Source organism: Calidris pugnax, unplaced genomic scaffold (assembly GCF_001431845.1).
Source record: "Calidris pugnax isolate Ruff unplaced genomic scaffold, ASM143184v1 scaffold156, whole genome shotgun sequence".
Lineage (NCBI taxonomy): Eukaryota > Metazoa > Chordata > Aves > Charadriiformes > Scolopacidae > Calidris > Calidris pugnax.
The window spans coordinates 986,328-1,008,681 of NW_015090889.1; the positions used below are offsets into that span (position 1 = coordinate 986,328).

General features: G+C 44.5%; 1 protein-coding gene across 2 annotated transcripts in view; it reads right to left on the reverse strand.

Annotated features, from left to right (window-relative positions):
• Window positions 1-4,227: 4,227 nt before the first annotated feature.
• EGFLAM (EGF-like, fibronectin type III and laminin G domains) overlaps window positions 4,228-22,354 on the reverse strand; it is a 78,795-nt gene continuing 60,668 nt past the window's right edge. For both annotated transcript variants that reach the window (XM_014947660.1, XM_014947662.1), the window contains 8 exons: window positions 21,331-21,442; window positions 19,675-19,791; window positions 15,763-15,943; window positions 10,869-10,947; window positions 9,848-9,991; window positions 7,073-7,156; window positions 5,885-5,988; window positions 4,228-5,333 (listed from right to left, as the gene is read on the reverse strand). In XM_014947660.1, coding sequence (XP_014803146.1) covers window positions 5,179-5,333; window positions 5,885-5,988; window positions 7,073-7,156; window positions 9,848-9,991; window positions 10,869-10,947; window positions 15,763-15,943; window positions 19,675-19,791; window positions 21,331-21,442 — 976 coding nt within the window. In that variant the 3' untranslated portion in view covers window positions 4,228-5,178. The remainder of the gene's footprint in view (window positions 5,334-5,884; window positions 5,989-7,072; window positions 7,157-9,847; window positions 9,992-10,868; window positions 10,948-15,762; window positions 15,944-19,674; window positions 19,792-21,330; window positions 21,443-22,354) is intronic.

The following is a 22,354-nucleotide window of genomic DNA, read 5'->3' on the forward strand; positions in this document are numbered from 1 at the left end:
TGAGGTACCTGAGAACTAAAAATACAGGCACTTCTACAAAGTAATTAAAATCACAGAATCCGAGTTTCATGTAGTATTGAGGTAGTTCAAAGAAAGTTAAGTTGTGCTACAAAATCACAGCAACTGAGTTCAAAGATTGGGTAATGATGGAACAGCCAGACTGCCCCATTTTTCCCTGCTGGGACACATGTGGGGAGAGGGAATCAAACCGTCCATGTTTCCCGGCCCTGTTCCAGCACTCATCTTCTGCTTGACTCTCCATGTCCTGTCCACACTAGCTGCTCCTAACATAGCACCCACTGTAGCATTAGTTCCCAGCACTTCCCTGCATTTGCAACTGCAAAAAGTTGTTCTCAACACATAAATAAAGGCTGCAGAGTCCCTGTGGACAAGGAATTATCCCTTAAAAAAAACCATTTGTGTTGGGGGATATGGTGTAGGGGAGGACTTTGTAGAGTAGGGTAGATGGTTGGACTCGATGATCCCAAGGGTCTCTTCCAACCTCAATGATTCTGTGATTCTATGATTCTATGAAATGAAAACTACCTAAACATGATGATAAATTGGTGATTTCATTTTGAATCCTGCTTTGCTGACACCAACATTAAAAGCTTTAGGAAGGAAAAAAAATGGAAGCAAGAGAAATTGTAAAGAAAATATTAAATATTGACCATTCTGTGTCTTGAAAAGACAGGAAAAGTGAGGAAAATTCTACTGTGTCCACAAAGAGTGACCACATACACTGCCACTATTGCCACTAGAAACTGTTTGAGGGTCTGCAAAACAAAAAAAAAAAAGGTTGGAAACCCACTGGTGGGTGAGCCTGAACGAGGGGTGTTTGTGCTCTGCAGCCCCATTTCTTCCACGCTGTCCCCGTACGTCACAGTAACGTACGGTGCTGGAAAACATGATCTGTGGGGATGGGTGTTGAAAGAACCAGCACCATTGTTTTCCTAGTAAGGAAGACTGAGGGAAGCTTAAAAAAGAAACGGAGGGGGGAAGAGGAACAACATCGTCTTTGTCCTGTGCACAATAAACAAAGAGAAATGCCCTGACAGTGAACGGATATTGGAGAGCAGCAAGGGCAGGCGGTCGCAGCGCTGCCAGGCAGTCTCTGTCACTGGGGACTTGGGAAGAGGACACTCACAGATGAGTTGGGTCCTGTCCACAGGAGCAGAAAGCCAGGACCTCAGAGAGCTGCGGTGACCACAGGTGCCCACACCGGGCTGTTACTCATATGTGAGATGTGTGTGAGCACAGGGATGGGGACACAGCACTGCCTGATGAGTGACTTTCAACACGCACCTGTGTCAGGCCAATGTCCCAGCGGGGAATCAGCACCCCCCCAACCCTTGCAGCCTGTCCTCCTCCTCTTCTCCTCTTTGTTCCATGAAGCCAGGCTGGGAAGAGTGAGATGGAAAAGAGCTCCAAGCTCCTCATCTTTGCCCACCAAGGGCACACCAGCAACAAGAATTTGCCTACCATAAGGATCATTGCTACGTCATGTCTGGCTTTAGTTCCCCTTGCTGTCTCTTTTTGCTTGCTTTTTCTTTTTTTTCTTTTTCTTTTTCTTTTTCTTTTTCTTTTTCTTTTTCTTTTTCTTTTTCTTTTTCTTTTTTTCTTTTTCTTTTCTTTTTCCTTTTTCTTCTTTGTCTTTTTTTTCTTCTTTGTCTTTTTTTCTTTTTCTTGTTCTGTTTTTTTCTTTTCCCTTCACTTGTTTTGCTTCAGGATGACCTCAGTAACCCTCACTGCTGATTCCCAAGTGGCTGGTTCCCAGAAGCTGGGGAGAGCAGTGAGGTAGGCTGTGCCCTGGGCAGGGTGAGGGGCAGGCAGGGAGCAGCTCTGCCCAACAGCCAGTGCCCAGCACAAAGCCTGGCTGCCACCAAGGCAGGTGTTCAGCCCTGAGAACATGGAAGGTGGGGGTGTCTTTTGGGAAAATGTAGAAAATTAGGAAGAAAGCTGAGAGCTGTAATTTTAGGAAGGGGATTAAATTGCAAAGACAGTCAGAAGTGCCTGGGGCCGCTGGCTTCATCGCTGGTTTGCACAGGTACCTGCAGCAAAAAGGGTACGGCTCTGTAAACCGGCAAGAGCTCATCCTGTGGCAGCCCCAGGGTCATGCCAAGCATCTGATATGGCCCAAGAAATAAATAACGTGATTAATAAACGGCCTCAGGGACAGAGAGCAGCACACCCAGGCCAGTTCCTGGGAAAATGACTAAGCACTCTGCCATGCACTGTCCGCATTTCCCCTCTCCTTCACTGGCCCAGCATCAGGGGGGTGGGAGGGTGGCTGAGCCTCCACATCTGGTCAGATGTTCCTGATTTTCTGGCACCTATTTACTGTTCAGCCCCTGGAGTGGAAACCCCTGCCTCTCACCCAGCCCCAAGCCTCACCAGGGAGCCTGGAGATCTGGATGCAGGATGCTTCCCTCTTCAGATGTTTATCAGACTACCTTTAAAAGGATGCAGAAAGGACTTTTTTTTATTATTTTTATTTTTCTTTAAAAGATTCAAACCCCGCAGCATCTTTGCCATTCCCCCTGCCTGGCCGGCACCACGCAGCTGTGCTGCTCGTGCTCAGCCTGCGCCGCAGCAGGGTGATGCTGCCAGCTCCGAATTCCCGCCTGGTGATACGCACAGTTGGAAACAGGCAATTGGGGAGATGCCGTTTTGTTGCTCTTCTTTTTCCACAACAACGACAGAGGTATTTCCTACCCACTCCTCCCCCCCCCCCCCTCCACGTTTCAAAGAGCAGCTTTTGTTCTGGAGAAGTATCGCCTTGTACCAAATGCCTGTTATTCTGCAGTAAATTATCTTAAAATAGAGACCTATCCCGTCAGATGTTTGCCTCCGAGCTGCTCTCCAAGCCCTGTGACAGAAATGAAAGGGTGGGAAAGGCGAGGCACATGTGACAGAGCAGAGGCTGACGCCGTTCCTGGACCAGCTTTGTCCCCCATCAGCGACAGCACAGCAGGTCCCCAGGACTAGGGGTACAGCCATGCAGATCTCCCTACCATGTGCCAAGTCAGGATAGGTCACTACCATCTGGGAAACTCCTCCAGTTCATCCAAGGTGAACCTTCCCTCTCAGTGGTTGAGTCACAGCCCAAGCTCAGGCTGTGTCCAGCCACCACCGCGGGGCTGCTGCAGGGAGAGTCCAGCCAGACCTTCAACCTGCAGAGCTGTTAGCTTTTACCCCTTTTCAAACTCTGCACATTTCCCCTTTACATCCCATGGCATCAAATTCCATTTACTTTCATTTTAAAGCCACATTTTGATCATATCTATTTAAACCTGCTTTTTCCCAGCCATGCACAGGTTTCTCTGTCCCCATGGGCTCCTCAAGCCAAAGAAAACTTTGGTTCTCCTGGGAGGAGAGCCACGAGTGTCTCCAGCTCTTCTGCAAGCCTCCCATGTCTTCTACCAGCAGTTCTTCTGAAGTGTGCTTTGTGTTGTCAGAGCACAAGTGCACATTACATGCTGGCACCACCACGTGCTTTTCTTGCTGTTTCTAACAAGTGCTTGGATTTGTTTTTCACCACTGATGCTGTATCTACAAGGCGCACCAGATCTTTCACCTAAGTGATCGGGGGGTGCCTTTCAGCATGCACCAGAGGAGCTGGGGTCACCTTGGCAGTTGTTTGCAGGTCCCATTATCTAGTACCAGATACTCATTTTTTCCACTGAAGCCTGCAGCTGCTCACGGGCAGGACGGGGTGGGACGAGTCTCGGCAAGGTGTTTCGACTCCCAGGGAGCCAGGAGCACCCTGGGCAAGTAAAAATGCAGCAGAAACCAACTTGATCTCCATTGTTTTTGCCGCATTAGGTCCTTTTAACCCACAGGCATTCAGGCAAGCCTGCGCTGCTGAGGAGGTTTCTGCTTCTCCTGCTGCCGGCATGTGTTGAGCTGCTGCAGGATGGGTCTCTCTTCTCCCCTACAATGGCTCGCTGATATGCTTTAAATAAAGAGTTAAGGAAGAAAAATCTCCAAACTATGAAATTCTGGACCATTTCCTTAGTGTCTCGACGGCACTCTGTTTGCCTGCTTAAATTACAGTTTGGCAATCAAGGTTGCATAAGTGTTGGTCCAGTGCCTAGAAAACATTTTATTTTAAGAGGACTGTGACCCACCAAGGTCTCTTGCACATTTCTTTTCTCATTTTTCAGAGAAAAAACAAAAAAAGAAAAAAGTAGTGATTTATAATACCACAGTAGCAAGCATTTGCTCTTTTTTCCTAATCTTTTAATCTGTTTAAGCCAGGAAAGCTTCATAATGTACAATTTTAAACTGTCAAAATTTACAAAACAAAAAGATTTAGATTTAACACTGATCATAACTCACAAATATCCCCATCAAAACTGTATAATAGAGACATTAAGCCTCCACTATAACAAATATAAGCCACAGGTCACTTCGCTATTTTTAGGAAAGTGTGCAAAGAGCTAATTGTATAGAACACCTAAATGTTAAAAGTTATACCATGTAAGCAGGTCTGCTGCTGCTATAAAAAATATACAAGTATAAAATTACTTCTACAAAATTGGTTCATTGATTTTGTTGCTTGTAATAAAAAAGTAGACTTTAAGAACTTTCCTCCTCAACAAACAACAATATTTTGAAACCAGTCACTGCAGCTGTTATTTACACAGAACGAAACATAACTTAGCTAAATCAGAGAGTGGTAAGAGAACTGTGTGTCCCGGGACATACATTTAAATGTATAGATACACTGCCTGATGTTGTATTTGTTGAACAGCACAGTCACGGTACCACTGCAGGGTGGGATGAATGCAAGTGTTTCAAGACTGCTTTCTCTGACATTACAAAAGACAACCTAAGGACCACAACACAGTCATCGAGCTACTCATAACATCACACATTTCTTTGCCATTTGCAGCGGTCACCTTTAGCGTTAACTAAACATTTCACAGGTAGAGGGGACAGTTCCTACACAAAATACATGGTTTGGTTTGGTTTGAGTTTGGTGAGAGGAGAGGAGAGGAGAGGAGAGGGAAAAATGTTTGGGTTTAGTTGAGTTTTTTTCCGGGTTTCCCTTTGGCTCTGCCACCTTCCCAGATGGTGAACATGGGCCGGCTGTAGGGGGCTGTGGGAGCCAGCTCACGTTCAGCCACACACGCAAGCACATGATGGGTCCTCGGCCCCAGGATTCCTCTCTTGTCACTTGGTCCCACACGTGTTGATGTTCTTCCCATTGGCGGCATCCTCCACCAGTGAGATATGGTAGTCGGTTGAAAGCGTGAGGTGGGAGATGCACCCCACCAGGCCCCGCATGTACTGCCTGTTGGTGTGCAGGGCTATCTCCTTCATGCCACCTGGGGGAAAGGCAGCCATGAGAAACTCTTCCCCGACATGGGTGTCTGCTCCTGCCTGGCAGACTGTACCGCCCACCATGCCATTAGCCTTCCTAGAGTGCCTCAGAAAGGGATTTTAATTTACAGGTTGCTCTGTGTTTTTTTAAATACAGCTTTTAAGCACTTGATAGTGCAGAGGGGATAAGCAGGAGATCATAAACAAGGATGCTAATTATTAATTGCAGAAATTGTAGCACCAGTAAGAGCTCAGTAAGATTGCACCCAGACTCCTACTAAGGTGTGGGGTTTGCAGCTGACGCTCGCTGTTCTGCTATATGCCTGCTGAGGGTACCACACTGCTCCCCATAGTGCTGGTCTCCTCTCATACCAGTCCCCCCACCCCTCTCAGAGACACCCTCCCCCCTGCAAAAAAAAACAGGCTGTGGAGAATGAGAGGCTGCCACATGAAGCCTTCGCCTTAAGCTGGACGGAGCTGGGGTGCCCTGCCTTGCAACCAACCTCGCAAAGACCGGCACTCTTCTGCGTCCTCACTGTGGCTGGTGAGCACTCACCTACATAGAGATCTCCATTGATGTTTAACTGCCTCATCTTTCCAGGGGATTTACCAGTCCTGGCACCATAATCATCCACAGTCACTTTGCCAGACTGTCCATCCCTGAAACAAAAACCAAACCACTCTCAGGCACACAGCCTAAAACCAGGCAGGAGGAGAAGCATCATCATCTCCCCCTCACGAGGAGACCAGGGCAACTCAGTGGTCAGCAAGGTTCATGGCAAAGGCATGAGACTGATGTTGGGGAGCCCCACAGACAGCCATGTGTTATGGCATTCCAGACCAAAGGGTGTTTTTTTCCCCACGACTCAGAGACCTGCAGAGGGTGTGGAACACATTTGCAGAGGAGAAAAAATTGGGAAAGAAATAAATCGCACAACTCAGGAACAGTGGGGGATGGACAGGTTCTAACAAGTTGTTAAAAATCAGATATAATTGAAAAAGTGAACAGCAGAAGTTTCGAGAGGAAAGAAATAGGCAAGCTAAGGTAAAGCATAATTATAAGCAGATTTGTTTCTTACTAGAGCTTTTATACCACTTCTAGTTTATATATCGTCAATAACCACATTGACAGAAAAGCCTTGATGGGCTTGGACAGACTTAATGGTCTCCTATTCTCACTGAATTTTGGTCACAAGTTGTCCCACTAGCCTGTGATTTCCAGGGAACCAACATTTCACGAAGAGAGGGACGTGTGCTTTCCCTGCTGGGCACACTTGCCTCCCATGAGGTAATGAGTTATAAATATGAGTTATATATACACTGCAAGATGTCTGCACCTCCTCCAAATAGAAAAAGTAGGCATACACTGTCCGTGCTCCAGTGCTTGTGCCAGCCCGCAAAATGCTCACTAGGGAATTTCAAAATGCAGACATTAAAGAAAAATACTCTTAACCCAAATGGTATGGGTTTAATAGAATGTCTGTCACAGCCTCAGAATAGCCCTGCGTGACTTTGGCTGCCTGCCCTGAGCTGTACTGAGTTGGCACTGTCACCTCTAATACAATAATCTTTGTGTACATCCTCCTGAAACAGCCAAGTTGCTAGCAGTTCAACTCGATGAACAGCGATGTCAGAGAGTGGAGCTGCAGTGATTCACACCCAACCAGCACCCAGATGGACCAGCCGGTGCCTTTGATGACAGGGCGGCTCCAAAACCCCTCCCAGATGAAGCGTGGCCACTCACCGAACAGCCTTGACTCTGTGCCACCGGCCGTCGCTGAAAGAGCCATTCACCGTGATGGAAGCAATGCCACTGCCCAAGTTGTAGCTACAATAAAAAAAAAAAAAAAAAAAAAAAAAAATCTTAAAATTATACAACCTCCCTTGCAAAGACTGGCTGCTTGCCAAATTGCTCAGATGTCCTTACTCTGTGCCCACCTGCTCAGCCCCCAGAGCTCCCCTTATGGCTTGGATTCTAGGGGTACTGGTGGTGTCCTTTGGAAGACCAGCAGTAATGCACTTTGCAAAGTCAGGCTCATGGACTAACAGGCAAAACTCCCTCCTGCCCAGGTCAGAGTGGGTACCATCACCATCATCTCATGACAGTGAGAAGGGGGACTCTGCCTGACAGTTCCCCCCCCCGAAACAGGAGGTTATGAAGCTCAGTGACCTACATACATTTGGCCTAATGGGACAGAGCAGTAGGACGTTGCAAACACTGTTAATAAATAAATTATTACAAGAGCAAATTAGCACGCCACATAGATCTACAAATCATCTAAATTATAGGGAAGGTTGAGACCTGTAATGTTAGAAAGGATGAAGCCTAATATATATAAATATATATATATATATATATACAGAGATAATAATGAATTTCCCTGCTTCAGTTGCAGCTCTGATTATTTCTTTATGGTTACTGCTACTAAAATTGCTCAGCAGACATAATGTCCCCATCACGTTTACACTTCAGGCATCTAAATTTCTGGGTCCCATAAATTTGAGCCGACCTTCCCGAAGGGGAAGTAGATGCTACAACCCAGTGAGCTATTGGTGCTCAGCTGCCTAAATAACCAGGATGAATTATCCTGATACAGCCACTGCCGGCCTTCAGCCTGTATCGTCTAGAGAGACTAAAGCCAACATCATCATCTCTTCAAAAAACGCTGAACCCGGAATTAAGTTCATGGCCAGGGTCAGGTACTTGAGAACAGCATGTTAAGTTGTGAGCTGCCCGAAGCTAAATGGTTGTCCTAAATTTGGTTCCCCCCAAGAGCTTTAAGTGAGTCTCAAACAAGCTTCACTCAGGATGCAGACACCAGTCTAGGCTGAGAACTACAGATGGATTTGGGTGCTCAGGATTGCATCTAAGAGGTAGACCTTTGGTTACAAAAATGAGATTCATATCCCTAACAAATGGGGATCTCTTACAATAGCAGTATTACCTTCTACAGAAGCAAGGAGCAACAGAAAGGATTTACAGCAGCACTTACACTGTACAGAAAACCTACTCTGCTAGGCCATAGAAAAAGAGAGGTATGTTTTGAATTTCAAACTGGACCAGAACCCAGATATCTAATTTTGGGCTGCAGAAAAATACTTCTGACTGATTCACAGCCTGATATTCTCCTGACCTCACCTCTCAAAGGGTGGAAAAGTAGCACGAGGATCACTATCTCTGAAAGAAAATGATACTTCTATTTTCTGCATTTGTCTTTTCACCATCTTCTTCGGTGCTCCCTTTCAGTATGCAGTGGTTGTTTAGGAGAGTTTTAATTTGGGATCTTAATTTTTCACCGTCCTAAATGCATCCAGAAAGTATAGCTATTTCAATAAAATTCTGCTGTTTCAGTCTAAAACCTTTGTCTATTTTCATCTCTGGGGGACAGCAACAACCCTAATAAAACTACACTGTGCCAGAAAACAGAATAGAGAGGCCACTTACTACCACGCATCTTGGAAAGACAGGCTCTCCCAAAGACATTTAAAAAATGCATCATTTCTGCAGAGTCAGTTCCTTGTTTATAAAACAATGAGAAAACTAAGAGTTTTTGCAGTTAACCACAGAAAATCTGATAAAAAAGCTTAAATAAATAAATTTGAATTATTTAAATAAAATTAAAAATTTAAATAAATTAATTTAAATGAAAATGTACAACACGTCTATGTGTCCAAGGTAGCAAACAACAACCAGGTAAGTTAAGTAAAAGATAGCTTCAAATTATCTTAAGTGATTAACAAAATCTTTGTCATTTAATCAACAGTGTCTCACAACAATCCATAATGATGCCATTTGTAGTTTGCTGTTTCAATACTTGTCTTACACAACCTAACAGGGCATCATGAGGAAAGACAGGGCTTTCAAAAAGCAGGAGTCCTAAAAAAGTACCATGCGAAAAGTTGCACGGAGTCTGCCTAAGCCTCTGCAAGGGAGCAAGCAATTCTGGAGAGAGGACACGAGTTTCAGCCCAACATTTCCCAACACTCCCCAGTTTGAGCTTTTTGGCAGTAACAAAGTCCAGTGCCAGCTGGGTTTGTGCCACAGGGTTTGTTATTTGGGGGTCTGAGAAGGTGGTAGCCCTGTTCCCATGTGCACTCTCTGATGAAGAGGGAGCCCGCAGTGAGCACCAGTGTCAGCAGAGATTTTCTTTGAGCTCTGCTCTCTCTGCAAACCCTACAACTGCTCTGCTTAACTGAGATGGCAAGTGCTTCAAGAGGCACGCAGCAGGGTCACTGCCAGTACTCATACCCACACATAAGGTGACTTTCAGAAAATCACATTATAAATTGTATGTTTTAAAAATTGGAAAGGAGGGAGGGAGTAGGAATGACGCAAAGCACACTACCTCTTCAATTCACATCCTTTTCCAGACAGTAACAAGACCCATCACTGAACAAATCCTCAAGGATGTAATTGTCTCACAATATACCAAAGGACAAGTGCACTGGACGTGTTGTGGCAATTCCTTCAAGCCCTGGGTGTACTGTGTGCAACACAAACATGGGAGGGAAAATTTACCTGAATATTAATGCTCCTTCCTGAAGGCCGAGAGAAATGAAATCACTGTTAGGTCGCATGGGACTGTCTCCCCTCCACATCAAAAGACCTTCCTTCATTGTGGTTTTAAACCTCATGAAGACATTTGTTCTTGATCCTGATACCCTGTTCAATATAGAAGAAGGAAGTAATAGTAAAATATTGAACTGGGACTGTCTTCTTCCAAAAAAGCCAAAAAGATGATGCAGTATTTCTTCTCTGCTGGTCTTGCAGGTTACTGTCTCGCAACTTGCCTACATGCTGATGTGCGAGGGACTCTGCTTCACATCCCCACTTCCAGCATTTTAGAGTAGGGAATTGAACTTGTCCCTCTGGAATCCCAAACACAACAGCTACTCAGTTACTTCACACAAATAAGAGAAAATCCTTTTTCTTGCCAAGCCTAGTGTGAAATCTAGTCCAACAAGCAAATTTTGAGAATGTCTAGTAGATGTAGTGCCCTCAGAAGTGAGTGGAAGAAGCACAAAAAGTGCAAATCAGAAAGTCCTGGTAGGAGGTGGGTACTGAGCTGCAGATGAGGACATTTGTGAAGTCTCCTCTAGTCACTGTCTGAAACACAGATAGACGGAAGAATTTGTTGAAACAACCCACAATTTGCTGGAATCTGGGCATCTTCTAGGGTACTGAACAGCCAAAAAGAAGTTTGAGGACTTAAGCTGTAGATTAAAGCAGGAGTTAAAATCCTTTGTCTCTTTACAGATACAGGTTCTGCATGTTCTTTGCTCTCAGAAAGCACAGACCAGTCCTCCTCCACGCCAGACATAAACTGTGCATGCTGTTCCTCTACATGTTTCAAGGTGCTCAGATATTATAACAAATTGAGCCATATGCATATGCACAGAAAATGTATTTTTTTCCTGAAAATTAGAAATATAGCAAATACAGCTGAAGACACTTAAATATACAATATCCTCTCACGTGAGGCTCCTAGAGTTATAATGATTAACAAATAAAATATTTATATTCACAGGAGATACATTACCTTTTCAGGATATCGGGATTATCATATGTAAGGTAACTGCGACCAATAAACTGTGGGATTTCGATTGCTTCTGTAATGGCTGAAAAGTAAATAAAAAAACAAAGATGAGTGTCAGTTAGCTCACATGGAAGTGGCAGCAGAAAAAGAGACAAGACTGTTTTATCAACTTACTCCTGCGTTGGCAGTTACCTGCCTCTGGCACAGAACTGGGCTGAACTCACACTGGTTTTCAAAAAGGCACAACCAGTTCATACCTAAATGGAGGGGCAGTAGTTCAAACTGCTGACAGTCCCTCTACCCACAGTCTTCCGTGTCTTGGGCCTCACGTATTGCTCCACCATAAATGTTAGCGCAGGGAAATATGAAGTATTGGGAAAACATTGCAAATGTCACTTTTATCCCTGTTTCCACACTCCTGGATTCTCTGTGTGGAAGAATCCACCACCCTCCTGCCAAAGCTTATGCATTAACCGCCCTTTGTTCTGAGTCTCAGAAACTCCTCCCAGGCTCCTAATGCAGCACCATATGCAGAGCACGTGCTGCCACCTCTCACCCCTGCAAAGCAAGGTCAAGAGGCAGCACAGGCAATCTGTGAGCTTTTTCTCCTTTTGTGTCTGGGCTTTGCACAGAGCAGCTGCTGCCCACCTCTGGGGTGGTGTCCAGGGAGCAGGTCTTTGGGAAGACATACAGAGTGCCTCCAATCACTTGAGGTCTATTGAAAGCAACTGAGACTACACTAAAGGCTGCAAAGCTTCTTGGCCCATGCATTTGCTGTGCTGCAGTGCTCCTTGGAGTGTGTTTTGCTCAGACCTCACCACTGCCCCAGGCACCACATCTCCCATTTCTCTAGGGACAGCCCCTGGTACAGCTGTGGTGCACAGCTGCTGGGACGGCAGCACACATTGCAACCAAACTGGAGCTGGTGTACTGCTGTCCACAGAAGATTTTGGCAAAATAACTCAGATGTGTGATATAAATCACTGAATATCCCTGATACATAGCCTTTGGCAGGATATGAGCACTGGCCTGAAGAGGTTTTCTTCCGAGAGAACATCCTACAGTTTGCTGCTGATCTCTCATAACTGACTGCTGCATTAATATAAGCCAGTTTTATAAATTCCTTAAAATAGCTGCCTTCATCCTATTTTCTTCCTAAGAACTAATCCCTTCAACCCACAGCTAATCCCATCTATATAAATTTCAAGCTTTTCAGGGCATGGATGCTTGCTTTCTTTATGCAATGCAGAGGCTGGCTGGGCTTTAAGAGCACTGATATGCAACAATTGGTGTCGTCCGGCAGCCAACAAGAGCAATATGAAATTTAGCTCTAAGTGCCAAGACTGTGAATTTTAGATAGTGACAAATGCCTGTTTTCACCCGTAGTGAAATCAGGAAAGCTGCCTAATGTGTCTAAAGAAACCACCACAGGCGGTCCACAGCCTGCAGCCTGCCAGCGTCGCTGGAAGATTGCAAAAGACGTGTTACACTCGGCCAGACATTCCTCGCCAGGTCTGACGCTTTCTGCACTGGGCAGTCTCTGACCACAGTGAATGGCAGCAGAGCCTGAAAGGAGCCTTTCTTCCCCCATTACGTCCCATGTCGGACCCTTGATGCGTGCAGGATCTTTGCAACTGGAAGGGAAGGGGGCCACTAAGGAGAACTAGGACTAAACACATTCACTCTCTGCTCATCACGATTTGGCAGAGGGGAACCAAAGCTCTCATGACCAGCAGGAGCAAGCTCTGAACAGCAGGGCAGCCAGAAGAAGCATCTGCCCCTACAAAGCCTCAGCCGGCTGCCTGGCCCCGTGCTTAGCAAATACAAGGACCAGCTCCAGGTTGCTCTGAAAGCAGTTTGAAATACCAACAGGACGAGGTTTAAGGAAGTACTATATAACGCCAGAAAATATTTTGGCCTACTGCCAGAAGCTTGCCAGGCTTAATGGACATCCAGCTTGCTAGAGCAGACACAGACGCACAATGACAGAGCACTTTTCACATCATTTGCAGTACTTACTGTTTAGGCAGTAACTTCCACACTCTGCAGTGAGTCAGCACAAAACAAAACAAGAACATTCTCATTTTATTTTTCTACAGCATAAAAATCTCCCTTCATCCCATTTCATGTCCACCTTTCAGTGACCCTCCCTTCTCATTTGCATAAGCAACTATAACCATCTTAGAAGGTAGCACTCTTTTACTATTGTTTTGCTCCAAGTATTTATATTTGCCTGCTCAAAACACACGAAGATGCAGACAGGCAGGACCAGCACCAAACCCCTCTGTTAGTCTTAGTTTTCAAATCCTAGTGACTCATCGTGGTTTACCTGGGGATCAGCCCTAATCAGGGGAAAGCAACAGTGTGCTGTTCTACTCCATCTTACAACTAAGTATAAAAATACTTTTAATACTTCCCACATCTTGGACAAAAGATATAAAACCCAGAATGCCAACAGGAGCTCTATTGAATCCCCAGCCAACAATCCATTACGCTATGAATCAGTATCTCATATATCTCATACTAGCCTCATTTGAGTTCTGTAAGTGGAATGTATAATTTTGGAGAATGAGGTGTACTCCCTCACAAGCAGTTTTTTTTTTCGGGGCATGGGTTTACAGCAGCCCACCAGCAAGCAGGACAGAGACTGCCCCTTCAGCCCCTCGCAATACCAGCTGAGTGAAGTAACCAAAACCCCATTCTGAAACAGAAGCAGACACGCACCGTGCATCCTGCCTTAGCTGAGTCTACACCCCACTGAAGAGACACATGAAAGGATGATTTTGAGAAATATGCTCCAGGTTCATGAAGGCTGTCAGGGGGCTGGAGGGACCTCCATGTTCTCTGCACATCTATCAGCAAAAATGTGCATTTTCAGTGGTAGCTGAGGCTGCACAAGTGCAGGGGGTGGAGAGGCACCTGAACAGCAAGCCGTAGTTAGCAGAACAGAAGACAGGTGACTCATGCTTTTGGACACTCTTAAAAATCAATTTAGGTTGGTATTTTGGTTTCAGCTGAGAGAGAGTCAATATTCTTTCTAGTGGTTGCTGTGCTTTCAGATTTGGTATGAAAGGAATGGCAATAATGCATTTCGTTTTACCTCAAGGACTGTTTATACGTCAAGGACTTTTTTCAGCTTCCCATAGAAGCTGAGAAGGAGCACAGACAGAATGATGGAACAGCCAATGGAATATTCCATACTACAGACATCGCACTTAGGGGCTGGCTGGAGGGGAGTAATCCACGATCTCTGCTCAGGTCAGGCTGGCTGGGGGGTAAGACCGTCTTATAGATTTTTACCATCTATTATAATTACTATTATTAATAATAATATTAATAATTACTATTATTATCATTGGTGTTGTTATGGTTTTGTTGTTGTTGCTGTTGTTATTTTCCTTTTCCATTATTGTTCTATTAAACTGTCTTTATCACACTAAAGAGTTTTTGGTTTTTTCCTTTCCCCTCCTTATCTCCCTATTCTGCCTACCCTTCCCAGGGGAGGAGAGGATAAGTGATAAGCTGCGTGGACCCCAGTTGCAGTGGCTGGGGTTAAACCACAACAGCTGGATTGACACCCAGGAACCAGCCCAAGCCAAAGGCACAAGGCACTTCAGTACTTCTGTGGAAGGCTGGCTGCCCATTCAGGTTAGGAGAGGGAGCAGAGGGGAGTGACTGCCAGTGCCATGAGGGGGGTGCAGCAGTGGGCAGCTCGGGACACTGCTCCTGGGGCTTCGGCCAGGAGCAGACAAGCTGTGTCCTGAGCAATCCATAGGAGTGGGCAGTCAGATACCCAAACTGCAAAGCATTCACTTGCCTTGATTCCCTAACCCTTGGTACTGCTGCAGACACCATCTTGAAGTCAGGAGCTCAGCATCCTGCACATACCTCGAAAGCCAAAATCCCAATTCTCCCTCCTCCCCACAGAGAAGCCAGTATAAATGACGTTTCTCCAGCCATTAGTTAGACCACAACAACGTAAGCGAGGGGGTTTCTTCCATTGTATTTTAATAAAATGCTTTTGTTCTAAGATACTGTCCCTTTGGAAGAAAAGACAAATCTATTCATCACGACTTAACCAAAACCGCTACTTTTAGCTTTGAAGTTCATGCCTGTGAGAAATGAAGGAGTGGGTGAAGACAGTAATGTCAGTCAGCTCTTTTGAACTCAGTTCGCTGTTACATTACAAAATCTTCCCTCAGGAATTTTGCAAGATCAAGCCTGAGAGAGGGGAAACATCTCCATCTAGTGGAATAACCCAAAGCACATCCGTTTTTTAACAGATTTCATGGAATTTGAACACCCTCTTGAATCTAAGGTTTGAACTATTATAACAGTTCTGAGAAATGAAGAATAACGTGTATCTGGGCAAGTTTTCCTCCTTATTGGTCTCCATTGCCATACCAAGGTAGGGTTTGTGCAGATGGTGAAATTACCATTGGAGTAGTCACTGTCTAAAAAAGGACTAGACCTTTCTGTATAGGAGAACAGCACTTGTGAGGCCTAGGAAAGATAAAATTACAAGGGTTATCAATACTTATGCTTAAGGATGTAACATAATCACTGGCTGAAGGACACTGGCAGGAAATCCCGCTTTGTATAGCACTGCATGATTAGGGAGGTGTATGAAGTGTTCAGTGCTGGCCACTACAATCAACCAGATTCCAGGCTACTATCTGTGGATCATAGTTCTGTGCTGGGATAACAGTTACTGTGTTCCTAAATAACAAAATTAATTCCTTCCTGGGCACATGAAACATGCACGGATGCAAAGGGAGCTCTGGCCTCCAGGGTTTCTATTTTGAGGGATGTGTACAACAGCAGTTGTAGGTGTTAAATCTCTTCTTATTTTTGTGATCAGCTCGGGATCTCTGGCTTGAAATGCAGCCCTCGTTACCTTTTTGGCAATGTTGCCCATCAAAGCCCAGGGGACAATCACATTCATAGCTGTCCTTCTTGGGAACGCAGGTGCCTCCATTCGCACACGGTGAGCTCACACAGGGGTGGGCAGTATTCGCCAGGTTGACTCCAAAAGTGAAATCTCGTTTCACATCAATTGTCCGGTCATTCAAGATAATCTATGTGTTTAAAAACACAAACAAACAAACAAAAAAACCCACAAAAAATCACATGCTAAAATACATGCTAAGAACTTCCAAATTCCCAGTATTTTACTGCTAGTCAGAAGACTTCTAAGACTTCTCTGAAGATGTCAGAGAAATGTAACCCTCAAAACTTGGCCAAAAACCTACTTCTTGTAATGAATGTTTTCCAGTTGCAGAGGTCCAACTCATTCTGTTGCTCATCCTGACCCACTGGAGATCAATTTCTTTTGTGTTTTCTGACACAGCCTTAGGCAACACCCATATAGGGTGAGGCTGTGTGGGATTTACCAGTCTTGTGTCTAAACACCCGTTCAGCGCTTTGTAGCTGAGTTGTGAGCTCGTACAGTAAAATCAGATGAGCACAGCTGAGGAAAAGCATTTCCGAGATCAGGAAGCCCCCCCAGGAGACGAGTGTTGACAACAGACATAGAACAGCTTGGTTTTCACATTTTCTACTGCTTTCTAGTACTTCATCTTGCCTGAAAGAATCTTGCATTAGGATGAAAAACATAACTAAAGATTTCACAAAACTGTTTGTGTATAAACTGAAACTGAAATAAACTGTGTATAAACTGAAATCCTACTATATGCAAACACAGCAGTCAACAAATAGTCTCCAGTGCCCAAAAGGCAGGGGATACTCTTCCTTGACGTCCCAGTAAGGCCTCTGAGAAGGCAAATCCACCTTCTTAACTACATCACAGAAGCAAGGACTCATCCTCAGTGTTTCCCAATCTTTAACAGTGTCTCTGTACTCCAGGGTACAACTCCTTGCCTTGTAAGCATGACGTATGTTACTTAGAATCATAGAATCATAGAATGGTCTAGGTTAGAAGGGACCTTAAAGATCATCTAGTCCAGCTATCAACGTAACTCTGAAAAAAAATTAGTAAGAAATAGGAAATAAAAATTACTAAACCATATTCCTGAGGACCATGTCAACCCGTCTTTTGAACACCACCAGGGATGGTGCCTCAACCACTTCCCTGGGCAGCCCATTCCAATGCTGAATAACCCTTTCAGTGAAGAAATGTTTCCTAATATCCAATCTAAACCTCCCCTGGCGCAACTTGAGGCCATTTCCTCTTGTCCTATCTCCTGTGACTTGGGAGATGAGACTGACCCCCGTTTCTCTATACCCCCCTTCAGGTAGTTATAGAGCGCTATAAGGTCTCTCTTCAGCCTTCTCTTCTTCAGACTAAACAACCCCAGCTCCCTCAGCCTCTCCTCAGAAGACTTACTCTCCAGACCCCTCACCAGCTTCGTTGCCCTTCTCTGGACCAGCTCCAGCACCTCAATGTCATTTTTGTGGTGAGGGGCTCAAAACTGGACACGGTACACGAGGTGAGGTCTCACCAGTGCTGAGTACAGGGGAATGATTACCTCTTGGGTTCTACTCACCACACTGTTCCTGATACTGAAGGCCAGGATGCTGTTGGCCTTCTTGGCCACCTGGGCACACTGCTGGCTCATGTTCAGCCGACAGTCGACCAACACCCCCAGGTCCTTTTCTGCCGGGCAGCTCCGGCCATTCTTCCCCAAGCCTGTAGCGCTGCAGGGGGTTGTTGTGACCCAAGTGCACTTGGCCTTGTTGAAACTCATCCTGTTGGTCTCAGCCCATCAATCCAGCCTGTCCAGATCTCTCTGCAAAGCCTCTCTACCCTCCAGCAGGTCGACACTGCCACCCAGCTTGGTGTCGTCTGTGAACTTACTGAGGGTGCACTCAATCCCCTCATCCAGACCATTGATAAAGATATTAAAGAGAACAGGTCCCAGTACCGAGCCCCGTGGGACACCACTCATGACCGGCCGCCAAATGGATTTGACTCCATTCCCCACCACTCTCTCCGGCCCTCCAGCCAGTTTTTAACCCAGTGCAGAGTATTCCCATCTAGGCCATGGGCAGCCAGTTTCTCCAGGAGGATACTGTGGGAGACTGTATCAAAGGCCTTGCTAAAGTCCAGGTAAACAACATCCACAGCCTTTCCTTCATCCAGCAAGCAGGTCACTTTGTCATAGAAGGAGATCAGGTTTGTCAAGCAGGACCTGTCCCTCATGAACCTGTGCTGGCTGGGCCTGATCACCTGGGCGTTCTTCATGCGCTGCATAATGGCACTCAGGATGATCTGTTCCATGGCCTTCCCAGGCACCGAGGTCAGACTGACAGGCCTGTAGTTCCCCGGATCATCCTTCCAACTCTTCTTGTGGGTGGACATCACATTTGCTAGACGCCAGTCAGCTGGGACCTTCCCAGTTTGCCAGGACTGCTGGTAAATGATGGAGAGTGGCTCTGCAAACACTTCTGCCAGCTCCCTCAGTGCCCTCGGGTGAATCCCATCTGGACCCATAGACTTGTTTGTGTCTAGGTGCTGGAGCAGGTCCCTCACCGCTTCCCTTTGGATTACAGGGGCTTCATTCTGCTCCCTGCCCTTATCTGCCAGCTCAGGGGTCTGGGCACTCAGGGACATCCTACTCCACTACTAAAGACTGAGGTAAAGCAGGCATTCAGCACCTCAGCCTTCTCCTCATCCTTTGTCACTACGTTACCTCCCATACCCAATAGTGGATGGAGGCTGTCCTGAGTCCTCCTCTTGCTACTAATACATTTATAGAAATTCTTTTTGTTGTTTTTAGCATCCAAGGCCAGGTTCAGTTCAAGCTGGGCTTTGGCCTTTCTAATCTTTTCCCTACATAACTTTGCTACATCTTTATAATCTTCCTGAGTGGCCTGCCCCTTTTTCCAAATTTTTCAAATTGTTCCTAGGCTCCCTATCCTGTGCTCCAAAATGCACTGTATTTAGTCAAGCCTACCTTTTCAGTGATATTTGTGAGACTGACCTGTTATATACTCCCCCATTTTTCCTGAATTTCATCTCTTCTGCTAGACAGCTGACAAAGACACCAAAAAATGTTGGTCCAAGGGATGAAACTATTTGCACTGAATTGCTATTACCTTTCTTCCCTTGATCAATTGTTATGAGATGCACTATAAGAGTTTTATACTTGTTAAGTAAATCTGAAGCAATAATTTACTCATTTAAAAGTCTGAGGATTCAGGGGCAATCTTTCAGCTTCATCTGAATTATTTTAAGTACGCCTAGGGAGAGCAAATGTTAGTTCAGACCGAACTTCCTTTGGACTACTTATTAGGACTTATTATGAATTTATAGATTTATTCTGCAGAATAGATCTGCACCATGCACACCTGAACCCTCTGGAACATCATTTGTGCAACTGCTGTACAGTAAAACGCTACGCTAGCTGGATTGGGACACACCTTAATTTGCACCTTTTTTTTGCTTATTAGGGTATTGGTTACATTGGATATTAAGCTGCCTCAGTGTACACTGAAGTACTTGAGCATTTCTTCTATTCTTTTATTTATATATGATGCTACAGGGCACCCTGAGGACTCTCATCTTGACATGGTTTTGTGCATCATCCTGAACTCGATCCCATATGGCTTCTGCTCACTTATTAGTACAGTATGGAAATTAACAGGGAAACTGGCAGTGGTAATACTTACTGGCTATTAAAGTTAGAATGACCTTTCACTGTGAAATATGTGTTTCAGCAATTTGTGTTGGCTCCTGAGATGCAATCTTGGGTTATTTTGGATATTGACAGTGGTATAAGGGCATGTTTCCACCTAAAGTGTGCAGTGGATGGAAATAAATGCCTCCAGTGTACCTCTGGGCACGTACCTTTTGGATGCTACCGCTGAAGGGTCTGATGATCCCAGAGTTCTTCTTCACGGTATCATAACTAGGGACTCCACCAATAAATATTTCAGAGTTGCACTTAATCTGAGTGAAAGCCCCCTGTGACAAATATAAGAACAATATTTTATTAAAGTAGCTGGAACCATACTTGTATCTTCAGACTAGCTTACATTAGATGTTATAGCTTACTTCAAAGCCTCTTTACTTCTGTTAACTACATTTCTTTGTACAATCCTCTCAAGAAAGCCACTGCAGGACACTCTCTGCTGACTGTGTTTTAACCTAAACAGAACTAGCTGGGAAATTGCAAGTATTTCAAAATGAGAATACTGAAGGCAGAAAGAAGGGAGGCTGACTTGTGATTTCTGACTGCACACTTAGTCCTAATTACAATGACTTGAGGTACGGTGATGTAAACCTAAAACCAGAATGAGGTTCATAAACTTAAAATCAGAGCAAAGTCAATGCAGCAGAGACTCATTTCTAACATCTAACAAAAGATAAAGTTATGGGGCTAAATGAAAGAAACATCCAGATTGCATTAGTTACCAAAAGCAGTTGCTTGGGATACTTGATGGGACTAGTCAAGGTCCTGGGGCAAACTAAAAGATGTTTAACAGCTAAAGACAGGATAACTGTGTAATTCCAGTCCTGCAGAAGCTCCTGTGATTTCTTTGTTGGCAGCTCCCTGCCAGCATCCTTCTGCAGCTGCACTGCAGCACTTAGAGAAAAATGAAAACTGGAGTCTTCATCTTGACCCATCTATCTAAAGAAGCCTTGACTGCTCTGTTTGAATGTTTCCCACCCAATCTGTTTCTCGACAGACAACTGGAATTTAAATTTATTTACATTTTTCAAGAACAGACTAAGCTTTAAATAGTATCCCATTTTGCAGAAAAAAAATGCAGATTCTTCTGCTAGCCGGATCTGGAGCCTGGTTTTCTGGCCACACTTTCCCTTAGGAAAGAATAAAAGACATTTTCTAAGTAGCTCTAGGCCCAGGTTCTTGGGATAAAAAAAGTACCTCTGTGTATGCATTTGAGTTCTTAGAGTCAATACCTTGCTTGATATAAGCAAAATTTCACCTTACTACAAACTTGACTCACTATGACCTCTTGGGGAGGGAAGAATAAAATGGAAGTCATTAACTGTCTGAGTATTCCTGCCCTTCCTCTGTCCTGAAAATTGCTTTTGAAAGGAAAAGACACAGAAGCAAATTGCTTTTCCAGCACAATATTCAGAGAGGTAAAAACAGGGCTTTGTGCACATAATTTTCAATATCATCATTCTCCAGGTGATGCAATTCATAATCCACAGGTTGTTCAACAGTCACAGCCATAACCAGTGACTACCAAGAAAAGAACCTCAAGAACATGTATGAACCAAACACAAAAAAGTCAGTCCCATTCAATGGCAAGAGAAGGTAAGGTTGTTATTTCAGCTGCCTTTGCAAGGATCCATGTTCTTAGAGGGAAGACTTCATGTGCAAATTTCCAGCTTTGGGTTTAAGAAAACACTGCCGTAACATGTATAATTTTTTGAGCTCATAAGAGCTTCGGGATCAGCCTGTGTAGTTCACCATGCAATCATTTTATAGTCTAACAGCCATATTCATGACAAGTCATGCCACATGCTCACCTCTGCCATCCCTTCCACTGGCTTTTGTTTGTCCACTTGTAGGATACCATTCTTCGCTGTGCGAGACACTCGCAACTCATGCCATTGACCCAGACTGACAGGTTCTTCACTCCTGTTTTAAGGGGAAGAAAACTTTCAAGTATTTTAAGCTTTTGCCTTTTTTTATATTTTCAAATGTTTTTCTGATGTTAAAAAGTCAAGTCCTCTGGGATCATTTTCTAAATAAAAAATAAAAATAAAACACTGTGTTTCTTTCCTTATAAGGAAGTAACAATTTCTGTACCCCATCAGCAAAGCATAATAAGACTATGTTCCTAGAGCAAATAACAACCACTCTACTTTTATTTCTAAATGAAACATTTCTATAATCAGCATGCATTTCTGCTACCCCTGAGCTAATTTTTCTGCTCAATCATTTATAATGCATAAAGACAATTTTTTGTCTCAGCCGTACATCCTCATTTCACAATGACATAAGCCTGCAGATAAAGCGTCCCACTTAATGATCGGTCTACTCCCACATTCTTCATCCTCTTTTAAAACAGAACTACTTTGTGTTGGCTTATCAGCTCTATTTATGCAGCCTGTTTCAGTGACATCTACACACACACACACACGTACCCCGGCTGCTGCACATTAAGGGGAAGTAACTAAAATATGATGCTAATGTTATGATGAGATCCTGGCTAGGAACAATAATCCCCAGTTGTGCAAAGTATTCACCAGTCTCAAAGGAAGCATTTTAAAACTGTTCGTACAGTCTGCATTAGTTCAGCACTAATATGAATAGCAGACTGTATAAAGGGTAAACCCACATTCCCCTTTACAAGTTCTAAAGAACTTTATATCTTGCTTTGAAATGTAATTTTGTTGCACTGGTTAAAGCATTTTACATCTAAACATTATCTTGCAGCTTTTCCTCCATGAGCAATAAAACCTGTGTTTGATTCACTGGTCAAGCTGGAAAAATCAGAAGCCATGTTATCTAGCACACCTGAAGACTTTCTAGCTTTCAATGAAAAAA